Raw genomic sequence first — 16,426 nt, forward strand, 5'->3', positions numbered from 1 at the left:
ATCGCCAATCTTTCCACGAATATAAAGTCGTCGAGTTTTTCTATTATCAGAAAATAGGATTCTATAGGCGGAAACAGAGGAAATCAATTAAGATCGATCTAGTCGCCGTGAAAAAGGGATCGAGCTGGACACGCGTTAATCTTCTAACAAGCGTTTAATCGCGAGGCCGTGATTGCAGCGAGAGATTCCGAGCGAACGTCGGGGAAATTCCTCTCGGCGGTCTCGGTCTGTCGTCCATCGACGATGCTCGAAAACTTTTAACGAGTCGTAGACGCGCGACGTTTCCAATAATCTGTCCCATCGTTCGTTTCTTGTTTAACCTTAACTTCTATCTGGCGTTGTACGCACTCGAAGCAAGCCGCCAACCAGAAGAAGGAGAACGTTGGTCGAAGCTCGAGCGTCCTCGAAACCGGAATCTGTCCCGTTCGTCTTTACCTGAGAAATCGTCGACGATATTTACCGTTCGCATTCTCCGTGATTCCCCTTCGCACGAGCAAGATTATCCGAATGCCTTTCGACCAGCACGGAGCTTGTAGTCTGATATTTTTTACCACGATCCCCTTCAGCAATACGCTTTCTCGTTGGATCGACCGGCACGTCTGCCGTCAGTAACTACATATTTTCTATTTTAACTCGGTTTTGCTTGGTTAGACCTTTCGACCGAGGAAAATTGGAAATACAATTATTCTTATCTATTTTTTCGCATGTCACTCCGCTCGTTCACAACTGGGTCATGTAAGGTCGCTTTTCATGCCCGGTACTCGCATCGTGTATTCGCTCCTCCATTTCTAATTCATCATCCGCGGTCATTCGATTTTTTAAAACGTCCACAGTGAAAAATCGCATCTCTCTGCTCTCTGTTCGATTGATACAAGATAGAGTTACGGTCATCGATCCGCTCTCCTCTTTTTAAAAATTCTCAACGAGGTATCTAATTTCGGGATATACTCGCGAATGCCGGTGTCGGTTAACCCTCTTAATTATTTCGTACCCTCGACTCGATAATAGGATAGGTGATTTAATTCGGTCGAAACGCTGGCGCAGTATAGCTCGTGGATGAAAAACGAAGGTGGCGAGGCAGAGCCGGATGATCGTAGATGCAACACGTTACGCTCGGCGCATCGAGGCGAAAGCTTAGAACCGATTTCTTCGTTCTTTTTGCGATCTTTTTATGCCTCGTCGAAAGCTTCAAAGGTCTCGGCTGCATAAGCTACAACGCGTTGCTTTTCACTGGATTCTGGAACTGACGTTGACTTCGAGAGGAGGAAAACGCGCGGATCTTTGCGCGTTTAACAGAGGGAAAAGGGAAGAGCTGCGTGCCTTTGCCAGGCCTCCTTTCTCCTTCTGCTTCTTTTTTTTCGCCACCCGGAAGCCAGTTCTTCCTTTTCTTCGTTTTCTTTTTTTCGAAGCAGGAGGGCGAATTTAATCTCATTAAGTGCCGAAGCTTCCTGGTTTTCGTAGCGGCTGCGGCACGGGGCTTTCATTATCCGCGTTGCCTTTCCCGTATGACCGGCTTTCACCGGACCATGCCGGCTTATACACTGGGATAAATGTAATTAAGATTCTGGCCAAACTCTTCTAATTGCTCGACTCATTACTTCCAAATTATTCCTGCTCCTTCGGCCTCGAGGATCGCAATGGCTCGCGTTTTCTCCTTCGTTCTTGATCTCTTGAAACATCCATCCTTCGCTATCTTATTTGTATTTGGCGAGCAATTATATTTTCAGTTACGTCGAGCATGTCGACGTTAGAGCGTTCGTGCGAGAGTTCGGTATATCAGTTTGACGAACGCTTTGGTAACCTTGTCGATCATCCATAAATTCCCTACACCGTCAATCTTTGCTCAAAGTATTTCTGCTGCAAAGTTCCGCTTTTTCTTCTCACTGTTTTAATAGCAAAATTATATTTGAAGGCGGAGTTCACGGGCGGTGAAATCTTGGCTCGTGACCTTAATTTATTTTTCTCTTAATTGCTTCCTTTTCTAGACATTTCCGTTTTCCTTTTGAAATTAACATTTTCACGTACCACGAATACCGACCCTCGATTCCTGATCCTCTTTCGTTTCGCGTTTGCGGACCAATTTAATGAATATTTTATCGATACAAAACGCAGCCGCCCCGTAATATGTCATTGTCATTTTCCGATAAAGTACATTCGACGCGTATCAACTATCTGAAACGCGATTTAACATCGATCGAATGCTTGATGGATGTTTAGTCCGTTGGATAATTTTACCATGGAAACGAATCTATCGTAAACATTTATCTTTAGGTTTAGCCGGCGTCGTCGCGAGCTGCCCGTGACGTATCAGATGAGGTTAGGTTAATCGTAGGAAGGTTATCTGGAAAGTTGTCGGAGACAACGTAGCGGAAGTTATAGCGGACATCGTACGACACAAGAAAATTTGATCGAGGTGCCACTCAGCCGGACATTTCCCTTCGATGAAAAGAGAGGATCGGACGCGGCTCTCGTGCAAGAAACAAAAGGATCGCGATATCTTTGACTGCGGCCTCTTATATAACCTCCGCGCCATTGCGGCTTCTCCTACGGTCTCCATTGTTCATTTTCCCGAGGGCTCGCTCGTCCGGGCCGTCGAGCCTTTTGAGCATTTTCGAACGATTCACGGATAATTCCCAATACGCTTCTTTTCACTCACACTCGCTGTTCCAGCCGCGATCCTACCTCCCCCGCCCCTTACTACCTTCTATTCCCTAGTCTTCTCAGCTTTTCTCGCTCTTTCCCCTTTCGTTATCTTTTTCCTTTTTCGTTTTCACTCTTAGCGACGCCAACAGAATGCCTATCCTCTTTCCCGTCGATTCCGCGAGAGGAATTCTTTTCTTTATCTGGTCCTCCCTCTCGCCCATCTATCCTTCCATCTTCCATTATTCTTATTTCATCGACTCCTTTTTTTACGTATATCTCACGCGCGTTTGCTAATCATTTTCATCTCCGTTCTTAATTTACAAAGCAGATTGTAAATGCTGCGACTTGACTTCTTCCTTCTCCGATTTTTATCCATTTTTCTTCAACTATATCCGCTTACGGATCTCTTAGGCCTTAAATGAATTAATCCGGCGTTTAATTGTGATCGTTTTTGTTATCGCGGAATTCGTGAGCGGAATAAGAGGAGAGGGATGGCGGTCTTTGAAATTATTCACAGGAAATTTCCGGATCCTCTTCCCTTTATCCGCGAAAAATCTCTCCTCGCCTCTTAACACACCCATCCGGACCCTTCTTTCCCCCTTTGATAAGAGAATACCTTTATTATTTTCTGATTCTTCTTTTTATCCAGACCCAGGCGCCCGCACCGGCGACTTATTGTTTTATTTCTCATTGGGTTTCGCGCAGATACGTCTTTTCGTTATATTTGTACGTCCAAGAGCCTCGATTTATTTCGCCACGATTTCTAGGGCTCCGAACGGTACCATGAATTTTCAGCGTGCTAGTAACGAACGGTAATTTCATTCGAGGAATTTTTTAATTACTCGACTACCAATTACCGCGCCCTTTGAACAAACGCGAGCTCAATGTACGCGTAACCCGTTCATGTTTATTCGTTTCTTTCGAGCGAGCAAAGAGGTGTATCAGATTTTTAGTAGAATTTTGTCTGTTTAAACTTGTACTGTGTGACTCGTTACGTCACGGGCGGTAACTATCTCTTTCGAAAAATAGTTTTCTTTTTTTAAGAAAGGAACATGCTTCGGTATTTCATTTCCGTTAGCAACGATGCTATTTAAAGCTAAATTGAATGTCAGATACTCGCGGACAATATTTTCATTTATCCCCATGAAATTGGCGAGCGTCGTAATTCTCCTGCCGCGCTTCTGGCCTATCGATGTTGCCACTTAGCAAGCCGTCGTTCAGCGAAAAGACGAACTGAAAATATTGCATTAACTTCTTGATGCTCGTTCCAGATAAGGACCCGTACGCCATCGAAGCTCTGCCAACCTGCAATCATGCGCTGAGCGTCTGTTTACGCGGCAAATCGTGCAGCCAGATTTTCGAGGACTTCAAAAGCAACTGCAAAGCGCGGGAGGGCAAGTGCAGGATGGAGAGCCGGTGAGTGAAAACGTTGCATCATTACCATAGTTTATTCTACTTTTGGCGATCGAGCGAATGCAGGCGAACCCACACGAACGAACCAGTATGCCACGCGTTCGCCACGGGTTCGCCCCATTTTCCAGACGGCCGTAAGTCCGGAAGTCAATATTTACGTCCGCCTCTTCTCAAAAATGTTCCCTCGGAGGTTTCGTCGGCTTTTCCTACGCTCCTTCTATTCATAATTCAACTTAAAGAAAGCGCCGAGTGTTCCTTTTGAATGTCAATCAAAGAAGTAAATTTCTTTGGCTCTCGCGCTGAATTTCGTTCTTTGCGCCTCTGTGTATCTATACATCCTACCGTTCGTTCAGCCATTCACCGTTCGTCTTCAAACACCGAACAACTTCCCCTTTTTTCAATGTCAGTCGACTCACACCCTACGTCGGACCTAATGCTTCTCCCTTGATGCCGACGAATTTCTTTATGAAGAGGCAGGTCGAGAGGTAGCGATGATACGTACTTTTTTATCGCCGGTGGTAAGCGATCGCGCGATATTCAAAGGTTCGATATGCGGAGAAGTTTGACGGGGCTAATTCGGAGCTGTGATATGAGATTGAAAAGCAACGCGGCAAATCGAAACGTTAAGCTCCCTCGAACATTCAATCTCGACGAACGTGCTGGTAACAACGAAAAGTTAAGGGGGAGTTGGCAAATGAAGTTCCGTTGTCGACTGACAGACCGTCTGACGTAATTTTAAACCCATTAGATGTACTGCTTAGCTTCCGTGTAGAATTTCTACGATCGCTCTTCTATTTTGATTAAATCGATATCGTAGGTGATATGAATCGTATCAGAATCCTTTTACCTGTATATAGTAGCGATTCAAATTAGAAATGAAATTACGTGGTGGTTGAAATTAGTACGTCGATGGTTACCTATATCGCGGTTACTAACGTTTATCGCGACAGAAATACTATAAACGATATACGACGAGTTAATTCGAGCCTGTGATTCTTTCCGTGACAATGTTTTATAAAATTATTCATCGCGACCTCTCAATTTTACGCGAACGCTACGCTGGTATAATTTACACGGTCGTCCAACGTGTTGCATAGTCTGCGTTAACGGTACGTTTTAAATTAGTCGAGGCTAAAGAGACGCGTCCCATGATGTGAAAATAAAGGAAAATTTATACAGCAACTTAATCTATCTTTATCTACGTCTTAACGTTAATACTCGTAGTTTATTCCAGATTTTCAAAGTATAAAAGGAACTTACAAAATCTGGATTAAACGGCAAATATATTACACTCAGTGTGCAGTTCTTAGCTTAGCATCGTTTCCCACCAGAAGATGATTATACAAGAGATCCATTTTATGGACCCTAACCTCAACGACCCTTCGACATTTTCGCGCTAAAGAAATCGATAGGCGTTATAGTTCAGAACACTTTTATCCTTCTCAGCCTCGTTTGCCTAAGATTTAGCACAGCGGAAGATCGGCCAGTTTCCACAGGTTTTTTCATCAGTCTGCTTCCCTTCTCTCCGCTCCGTCGTAAAGCCATTAGCGATCGAGCGCGTGTGCGAGCACACGCTTTTAATTACAGAAGTTGCTGCCGCGTCGAAAGTTTACGACCACCTCCCTTGATCTTTCTTCTTGAGTAATCGCCTCGCATTTTTCTTGTCACTTTCATCGTTTGACGTACCGTCCTATGATACGATTATTGCCATTACCGAAGCTTTTTTGAATAGCAAAGCAAAGAAAGAAAAAACGAGTAGAAAAAAGAAGAAAGAGGTGGCATACAAAACTGCGCTAACTGCACTTTATACGGGAATAACGCGTAAAAACTCGAACAATGACTTTCGTCGAAGCGATTTGTAGCGAGTTCCAAGTACGATGCATCATCGTCTCGCTGGGAAAGCGGACACTTTCGTTGAAAAAAGCTCGTAACAATTTCTGAGTACGTTGCATCATCATTATCAACCGCCTCCTCCTTGGTTGAGTTTTCCTGGTGGCGCAACGGAAGCGCGATGGTAAACGATGTTTAAGGTAACAACGCGAATGGCACGGTAACGTGGCCGTTAAAGGGCGGTAAAACGAACGTGAAATCGCGAGCAGTGTGGAAATACTAGCAGTCACTTTCCGCGAAGCAACCGATCCACGCACGGCCCGCCAACGTTGCATGCGACGCCTAAGTAATTTCTTCGCGGAAACGTTGTAACCCCTCCATCGTTCATAACTGACGCGCGTTCTCTCGCACCCTCCAAGTACGTGGCAGAAACTCGTTTCTTCCGTGAACGACTTCCTCTCGGTTGAAAAGGATAGCGGCAGAACGCGAAAAACATCACTACGCGGCATACAACGCCGTTCTACCAACGTGCAACGTACCGGCCAAGTTTTCGGGCTAAAATTAATTAGACGTTTACTCGGCTCGGTGACTAGCGTAGAAAGTTAGCCGAGTTATTAATAAAACAGCGGAACGCGCACTTCTAATAATAAGTTTATGATTTGTTGCGAATAAACTGCGTTTAAATCGCGATTAAATTGCTACATTTCCATTGGCAACGGAAGAAATTTGTCAACAGGCTGAAATTCAATTATTTGCTAATAAATGACATCGAACCTTTCTATCGCATATCGTCGTGTTTTCCTCGTTGACGGGATAAATGCGCGAAACGACGAAATAAACGTTTGTGTCAAGAAGAATCGTCTTTTTCACCCCAGAATTCTTGTTACGCGAAAGAGATAGCTACTTTTCTTGAAACGTACGAATTCCTTTCGTTGCTGCCACTTCCAAAGGAACGAGTTATTCCTCGCCTGTAACGTTGGCGTGACACACAGCATAGAAGGGCTGCTGTTCGCGATGCGAGCGAAGCGGTGAAATCTTATCGAAGGATTGGGGAGGGAAGAAAGGCAGAAACGATACGATGTTAAGTACAGGGAAACGTTTCACGTATCCTCTCATTGAAAGCTTCTCAATTCCGCTAATTGAACTGACAAATGCAATAAGAAGATGATTCGGTCTATTCCATCGTTTCAATTTTTATCCGCGTTTCCTTTCATTCTTTGACAGCTACATCTTTTTCTTCGTGCCGGTTACGGTTATTTCTGACAGTTTTGATATACGGTACTCGAAGCGATTAAACGAGAAGGGATACAAAACGACGTGCGCAATTCGCGATATCGCGACGATCGGTGGTGCTGTTGTATTATCGCAAGAGCTTGCGAACAGAATTTGCTCTATTATCTGCTTTACTTCAGCCGTTTTACTCGGATCTAGGATCACAGATTAAGAGAAAATTGGAACAAGACTGAAAGACGATGATCAGGAATACGCTATCGGTTGGTTTACTTTTATAGAGCGGCACGTTGGATTGAATTTCAATGTTATTACGGACCGGGACCCTGGGAACGTGGATACAGCACGGAGAGAAAGTATTCCGAAACTTCACGGATTTCTTCTGAATTTAAAAACACGCGCGTGACGCGACTCGCGTATTTTTCTCATCATTTCATACCGTTGGTGTTATTTCACTGGGAATAACCCAGTGTACGGCGATCTTTCTCTACGATCGAATACAAAAAATTCATGCGTTTGCTCGAACGCTACGATAAAGTCACAAAGTCGCAGCAAAAGATCAATTTCTCCCGCAAATGATAATTCTTCTATGACTCATAGAAAATGTATACGGGTTTCGATAGCGCGCAAGCACGAACTTCGGAAAGTGCGAAACACCTGTGTACTATTGGATTCTATGTCGTTCGTTCGGTAAGATTAATTTGCCGGGGTGCAAAGTTTCCCAGTTTCCTAGTCTCCTCTAAAATAAATTCGACAAAGTTAGCGGCGTTTTCGTCGTTTATTTCCGCGAATAGGTCGTCGAACATTCGCTCGATATGACAACGACCAGAGGCGATCCACCCGGTTACGATACGTTTCTTGTTTCTTTAGTTTATAAACCGGCAGAGTTCCATGCGCGGGGTCCTTTGCTTTCTAGGATTTGCGGCGATACGGGACGCGTAAGGTTCAAGAAGCGCGCGTGACCACAACTAATGATCCCGTTAATCTAATTAATGCTTGCCATAAAGTTCGCGGTTCGTTACGCCTGGTATAAGTAGACTCGCAGCGTTTCGCAAGAAAAGGCGACAAAAATAGCCGTGTTAGAGGCGACAAATATACGTTTGCCGGTTAAACTGTTCCTCGACTGCATCGCACAGGCATCAAGGTGGATTAAATTCGTATTCGGAATTGGAGTAAAAATTTCTGTTTGGTGATCGGTACGCGATATCGTTCGATGGGAATTGTAGCAGATTGCAGATTGATTTTTGTGGAAAGTAGGTAGGGGTATATTTTTCATTGAACAGCGAGGCGAGAAATACGTGGATTAGCGAAATTGGTATTAATTAGCGGGCTGAGTTGCATCGAGGTTTCTAGACAGGCTGATCTACCTGGCTTAACTATCCATTTTCGTGTTTCCCGAAACTTTAGATCCCGCGGGCGTAGACAGTAGCTGATTTTAACCCCTCGTTAGCTCCTCTACTTCCATTCTTCCTCTACTTCCCTGTACAAGTACCATCAGACCATACAAGCGATAGGAGAAATACCCAAGTAAGATATCTCTAAGAAGATACTTTAGTTTCGACATAGTTCGAGAGTGAAGGTATTTTGACTGGGATTACGATCAACGACAAGCCGACAACCACGCTATAAGACATTCTCGATGTTTTATAAAAAATTACTCTCGGTAGTATTCAAACGAAACGTTTGAAACGCGCAGAGTTGCATGAACATTGAAACTAAAATATTCGCAGTTGTTGAAGCCTTTGGTTTAACGTTCCAAGCAAGAAGAAGCGAGGCTGAAAGACGGGGTAGTAAATAAATTCTCGTATGACGTTTTATTAGAAAGAGGCGAACGGGAAGCAGTCGACGGGTTGGAATTTTTTTCTCCTTCCTCCGTTGGTTGAAGATATTCATTTTTCAAGCGGCAATGCACCATCTTTTCTGGCGCTGAGTGGATCGTTTCCACGAGAGGACGGACAGGAGAATGCGCTTTCTAAAAAGCTACCACTTTCCCGCTCCTTTCGTCTGTCTTGACGAAGACAAACCTGCTTCCATAGCGTGATCCGGCTCGCGAGCCTCCGACAGAACACAACCTCTTGGAAAGTAAGAGAAAAGAAAGCGAAACGAGAGATAACCACTTATCTTCGGTACGCTCGCTTCGCGCGATACTGCTAGCACGCGCTAATGAAAACGTATCACACTGAGGACTCTGTTCCGTGTCCGACATTTTGTCTCTCGTTGCGAGACATTCATCGTGAAAAAAATCGAAGATTTTGGAATTTATATTCACCGCAGTCAGCAAACGTATCGTCAACGGAATCTGAACGATGACGTGGATTTCCTGTGGAGAAACGTTGTCTGAAAGTCAACGAAGAGTAAAAGTGGGTGACGATTAATAGCTACGGTTAAGCGTATTTCTCGCGATCAAACGGAAAATAAAAGTATAGAGCGAAAGGGAAGCGGAGAGACTGAGACACCGATAGAAAAGTTGGAAGTCAGTGTCGCGTACAAGCTGTTGACATTTAATTTAAATCAAGTCGCAAGGGGAAAGTTTTGCGCTATCGATCCAAAGTAGTTACAAGAGGACAAGCAAGTAGTTAGGTCTGGTGAACTTTCGTCCCGCGACGTTGGAATTCCGTGCACGGAAAGTAGCGGAAACGATGGCCAATGACGATCGTTTCGAAAAAATGAACGTCAATATGTAGCCTTCCAGGGGCAAAGAAACTTTCGTGGAATTTCAAAGTTGAGGAACGAAGGATGGCTTGGTGGAGAACCGGGCGGTCTGGCGTTCGAGTAATGAAACCGGGAATGGCAGGGGAAAATCAATTTCTGCCGAAAAATGCCACCGGCGAACGCGTAATTAAGCATCGGGACTCGGGTATTTTTTAAATTAAATTTATACGAACTCTGGTCGTGCACTCGCGCGTCGCTCGCGCCCTGGTTAACTGAAAAGCGAAAATCGCTAAAAGTTGGGCCATGTAAAAACGAAAAGGAGATACATAGCGTTAAACAGACGGTGGTAACAATATCGTGGTACGATACGCGTCGCGTCCCATCGAAAATATTCACCGCGCGAAATGGCCGAGTTGTGTAGTACGTTAATTAGCTCTGCCACGAACTTCCCAAGGGATAGGAAAGCGAAGATAATTACGGACGTGTCGACGATACTGTCGGTCCCTGACGAAGGAGTTGACGTTTGGAAACGAATGGATTCCATCGACCAGGCCGGTGTTCCGCTATCGAGATATCCTCGAATACTCGAAACGATCGCGCGTGACAAATGTTGCCGGCTCTTTCGACACTTCGTTCGACGAGGGAGGCGCACTCGAAAATAAACACAGATCGCTGCCGAACGCGTTTGATAAACTATTTTAATAAAGGACGTACATTATATCTTTCATAGAATCGGCGACAGGTTAACAAACGTTTGGACAACAATTAAACATGCGAACGTTTCATTTTCCATATCTTCTAATGGAATTTCATAAATTCGGAAAACGAGGGAAAAACGAATCGGTTTGTGGGATCGAGTCTGTATCGCAGCCTTCGCGAAGAAAAATTATACGCAAGCGTAACGACGAACGAATTTCAAATATTTCCATATTTTCGTCACGCTATCGTTTCTCAAGAATTATTCCAGTCATTATCTTTCCACTTACCATGTCGACGTTCTTCCGGTCGCAAGGCGTAGCAACCCAATCGTATTTAAGTCGATCTGCATAGAGGTATCGCGAAAAGCGTTCGGTACAACGCCGTCGAAACAGCAAGATAATTATTTTCGTTGGCGAACAGACCTTGCACGTAACCCCTCGTTCTCTGTTCCGTCGATAGTAAGAATCGCACGAAACTGCCAAAATGCCACTCGTGAATGTTAAGGAATACAAGTGGCGGAATACGAGAAATAGGCAGCAGTCACGAAAAGAGTCGATCAGAGACGACGAGATTTAGACGAAGTGTCGTCGAGGGAGAAGATGTTATATCGAAACTCGATGAAATATCGGTATATTTATTTCTTGGGGAAAAAGAGAAGGAGAAAATAAAAAGTAGAAAATAAGATTGCTCTCGGGGATTTCTATTCTTTAATCTCCTCCTCGAGGAGAAGCGAACGGGGCTTATTTCAGAAAAAAAGGAGAAAGTGAAACGATAGAGGGGCAAGCGGACGAAGAAGGATGGAACTAGGGGAGGGACGGAGGAATCGAAGTGCTCGATGAACGGCTAACGAGGTCCAACTTTGCCGGAAATGACGATGTACCGCTCCGCTTGGAGCTCGAGCCGGTGACTTCAGGATCAAACCGCCTCTCTTTCGTTCCGGCAGTTGAACCGGTGTGAAATTGCCGGTGAATTTCTCCTCCCGTTCGGCTTGATAACCAAGAGATCCTCCAGACAAAAGAAACCTCCAGACCCCCGGATCAAAGTAATTTCAAACGAGAGAGCGAGAAGCAACGGCATCGCTGCGCATTTCACCATTCTGTCTTCGATTTTTCCCATTCTTCGAGGTTTGTCGGTCTCCTAACTCCCACTGACGGTTTTCGTGGAACGTGTATGCGCGTTCTCACGCGAAGAGGTTAGGACGCGAGCAAAACGTTGGCAAACGTACAAGGAGCATAGGATAAAAGGCTCTCGCGGCCAAGTAAATCGAATCGCCCAATTCCGCGGTCGGAACTGTAAAAGCGCATCGATGCATCGTCGGAATTGTATATCGCGGTATTTCGCCAAGAATATGAGTGTACTCGAACCTGTAAGAAACCGTCGTGCGTTTCTTACGGGAAATAAACGCGTCGACTGTCTGAACCATCGGAGAACGTGGACGAATAATCTACAGAACCAGTCGTTTCTCTTTTAGCGCGATCTCTGCTACGATTCAGCCGGTTTCACCGTGCTTGAATCACGTGGAATTGCACGGAGGCAGGATTAGTAGAAATACCAGGATCGATGCTCCGGTATCAAGCCCTCGTATCGCGTCCAGACAGATTTCGAAAGCAGCAGATTTCAATAAATACTCGGAACACCGATACTTATGGAAAGTTCGCGCTGTGTATGGAAATTTCGACGTCTGGATTTTCTCGCGTGCTCGCCAATCCGGGAGCTCGTATCTTCGTCGGACAGAAGTCGAGTTGAATTGTATAGAGTTTAGGGCGTCGGGATAAGAAGAGGGGAAATAGAAGGGATGGAAGTCGAGAAGCGCCGGTGGCTAAAGCCGATTGAAACAATCGGCGATCAGTGTTCGGTGATCCCACTTGGAAATGGCGAAGGGTTGGAAACGAAATCGTCTTGACATCGAACCTCACCCCCGCGACCATTCTACTCGAACGATTCGTGTGCTCGAGGCGTCGACTGACTAAAATTTCTCGCAACTGCTGCCTCTCTCTATCTCTCCTTCTCTCTCTCTCTCTCTCTCTCTCTCTCTCTCTCTCTCGAGTACACACGACACGACAAGGGAAACAGTTTCGAGTAGTTGTTGTTTGCTTGTCACGTCGTGCATTGGTCTATATTTTTATCTCATTCTGCCCGTCTTTTATCAATCGATTCAGTCGACCAGATCGATAGTCGAAATGTTTGTAATGTTCGAAGATTTCGTAGAACAGATTTCGACGACGAAAACCGGATTATTCCCGATAGAAATAAATATCGACGAATCGTAGCTGGACGTTGGTGTAAAATTACCGATCTCGTTTAACCGGAACGGACAAAAGATAATTAAGTACTGGCGATATTGGGTGATTAACATTGCGCCAAATGATCGATGAAACCATGCGCTCTCCGCTCGATCAGGATTACATCGGAGTCGATCAAATTTCGGAAGGTTATGAGCGATGATACGTGTGGAGTATTATGAACAAATAGTAAATTAAGTCAACGCGATTCGCGAGGATCTTGGCCGGGCTTCGATAGGCGATAAAACACGTCGGGCTCGATGGGAATGAATATTTGCACGTTGGTGAATAATTCAGAACGATGGAAGAAAACAGGATTCGCTGAATAATATGCAATCGGTGAAATGTTTCGCTGCATGCGCGGCGTGCACTTGAAAACTGATACGTTTGATAACCCACAGAGGGTGCATTCGAGTGGATAAATGCGTTATTGGAAACCAATCGGGAGGATAACGTAATTGTTGAAGTGTGTGCGTGATACAGAGAGAGAGTTGTCATAACGGGCCGGCCCTTTAACGTGCTCTAGGAAAGGTAAAATCATAATATGTACAACGGATGAACGCCATTCTATATTTACATATTATTATTATTATTATTTCCAGTGATAACTTTAATCGTTCGCAGTGCCTAGTCGATGGTTCGCGAGTGCCTGTGAATCGAGTTTCATTCACAGCCATACAGATAACGAAACATTTAAAGGGAACAATTATGTCTTTGATGTCTGGTTATTTTAGATTCTTTGCCCTGTCACGCAGTATCGATAGCTCCTCGTACAAACGAAACGCAATATTTATTCGGTTTTTAATTTTCCAATGACCATTTTCGGATCGCAAAGGTACCGGCCTCTCTTGGGGTTTAATCGTCAAACGACGAAGCCGAAAATGAAAATTAAGAAAGCCGGAGCACGGAGGTCGTGAAAGGATAGGTAGGGGTGCGAGCACGAATCGTGAAAATGGAAACGAGAATGGAAAGTGGGTGAATAAAATGCTATCCACCTGGGGGCCGGATAAATATTAACTCTTTTATAAATATGAAACGTGGCCGGAACTTCCTCTTGTTACGTCAGCTGGATAAAGAGAGTCGTGGGCAGGACGAAGGAAGATGACGAAGAGACGAGTGACTACCGATTGAAAAGAGAAACGATCCTCCGGAGATGGACGCGAGGGGTGAGACAAATAAGCAGAAACAACAAGACAAGCTCCATACTTTCTGCATGCGGGAAGAAAGAGAGACCAAACGAAGGAGAGAGAAAGAGAGGCTGACGTGTTGGAGAAATATCGTGGATGTGTGTGTGTGTTTGTGTATGTGGACGGGCACGCAGAAACAGGGAGATAAATTCCTGCGGATTGCATGGAATCGGCAGAGCGGAGTTTATTTTACGGCTCCGGAGAATATTCCTGTCTCGATGTAATTGTAATGATGATTTATCGCGATAAGAGAATCGATTTTCTTCCGGGATTTGGATGTTTCTGCGAGCTGAAACGGAACCAGGATCCATTATATCTCATGGACGTATATTTATACTCGAGGATGTGTTCGTACGCTGTTCGCAATATTTCTCGGCAATCTTTTTTCGTCAGAAACCTTTTCGACTTGAGGAAGATTACAAACTCTGATCAAAGGATTCATGACTCGAGTATGAAGGTATCTCGGTGCACCTGGTCGATCGCCGCGATGTAAGCTCAACTAGGTACAACTCCCGTGGTGTGAAGTATCGCTTGTCGGAGTTCACGCAACGGTAACATCTTCTATGTGGATTGTCATTAATTTTCTACGTCTTTGACTACAGATATTTACATATATACATATATGGGTACTTCATCGATGCACTCGAACAACAGGAAACTTGACCAATTTTCGATATCAGTTACATCGGTTTAACAGAGACCGCTTTAACGAAATTTGTTTTTAAATAGAACACGATTCCGAAAACGGGGACACTTAGATCCGGTAGCGATTAAACACCGGCGAAAGAACCCTGTCTGCCGCCGAGGATCACGAAATTGCAGCCGTTTCAGTAATCATCGACATATTGTAGCCGAAACTCGAACATCGGGGTGGCAGAGGAAAGGAGATGGGACAGGTTAGCGTTTAGCAGCGTACAGCAGCGTATAGCAGTGAAAAGGACCGTCGGAACAATTAGCGCGAATTCCGCGTCTGATGCAGTTTTCGCGTTCGTCCGATTGTTTTGGCGCCGTTGAATTTTCCGGGCACGGCCGTAGGAGGCTGGCACGGCAGTTAAGCCGAATTCACACCAGAAATTAGTGCCCGGTTCGAGTCGTTCACCCCTCGGTCACAACCTCCCCTCATCGAGGACTCCGCTTGAAACTCGAACTCGTACGAGGAAAACGTCCACGACCTCGATTGTTTCGGGCATGCAAAAAGAAAAAAACCGCGCTATAGGATTTCCATTCCACTCGCCCCTTCCACTTCCCTTCTACTCCTATTCCATAGTATTCGCAACCCCGAGAACGAGCATAGTGTAGTTTTTTCGTTCTTTTCATTTGCCAAGTCCGTAGAAACGGTGGAAGTTCATTTGTCAGCCGAATAACATCCACGGACTGATACGTCAATCCGAAATCGAATTAAAGCCGAGGAGCAACGTCACGAACGTCAGTCTCGGTATCATCTATTTCCAAGTTTTAAGCGACGCCACACTCGGAAAAGTCAAGAATATTTCTTCGCAAACAAGGTATCTTCTACCTTTCATTCTATCGACCCGTGCTTCTTCGCGGTCGTTCCGCTCGAAATTTCTCCAAAATCTGTCTGGCAACTTTGTCTCGTCGAACGCTACTGCAGAAAAATTTGCACGATCGTGGAACATCGACTCTCCCCTCTGGCAACATTAGTCGCAGTCTCGGCACAAAGTGCCAATTAAATTAATGTCCACGCTCTATCTTTGGCATTCACGATCAAGTCGAAGCCGAAAGAAAAACCTAGCACGTTTTCCTCGTCTACCAAACTCGACCTTGGAATTATCGTCATTCGGTTCTTTTCAAGCGAATAACGTCGAACTTTGGCATTTCCAGTCTTCTTTTTTTAATTTCGATCTACTAGAAATTAGTAACGAATGCCACTATGTATATATCAAGTGCTATAATCTCTCGAAATCTGGAAACGTCGAAGCTTTGCAAGTTCGCGAGCGATCGACGCAACGGCGAGTGAAAAATAAGTTGGGAACGAGTAAGTAAGATTCACTTAGGTAGAAAGACCGTTTCAATGAAAAAGGGGCGATAGTTTCGGATTCAAGCAATTAACTCGCGTGGCACCGTTACACCGTTATATACACGCGGCAACGAGACCAAGACACTCCAAGTCCGCTGTAATTGTGTTCGTTAATTAAGATTACGATCAGGACGAGGCTGAACGTCTGACCTGGTTCTCCCAATGTTCGTCAATTTTGTAGAGACCTAGCGGCACGGCGAACTCGAAGAATTATTCGGAATAATACGTAGCATCGTGTGCATCGTAGTTTTTATTTTCGCTCGTTTTTCTTTTCTTTTGTTTCATGTATTCCGTGCTTTTCGTTCGAATCGCTCTTTCCAAAGCTACACACTCGATTTCTTCTTTTCTTTCTGCTCCCTTGAACTTCGCGTTCACCGTTTGTTCTTGAACTCGTTCGATAAATAATACAACCGCTACAGGGTCGATTAAAATATTGGTCAGGTAGTTGGAGT

The 16,426-nt window shown here is 44.8% G+C and overlaps 1 protein-coding gene across 2 annotated transcripts in view; it reads left to right on the top strand.

Moving 5' to 3' along the window:
* LOC126919610 (uncharacterized) overlaps nt 1-16,426 on the top strand; it is a 222,799-nt gene that overhangs the window by 107,713 nt on the left and 98,660 nt on the right. For both annotated transcript variants that reach the window (XM_050729040.1, XM_050729042.1), the window contains one exon: nt 3,915-4,059. In XM_050729040.1, the coding sequence (XP_050584997.1) occupies nt 3,915-4,059 (145 nt within the window). The remainder of the gene's footprint in view (nt 1-3,914; nt 4,060-16,426) is intronic.

The sequence above is a fragment of the Bombus affinis genome, chromosome 8 (genome assembly GCF_024516045.1).
Source record: "Bombus affinis isolate iyBomAffi1 chromosome 8, iyBomAffi1.2, whole genome shotgun sequence".
Taxonomy (NCBI): domain Eukaryota; kingdom Metazoa; phylum Arthropoda; class Insecta; order Hymenoptera; family Apidae; genus Bombus; species Bombus affinis.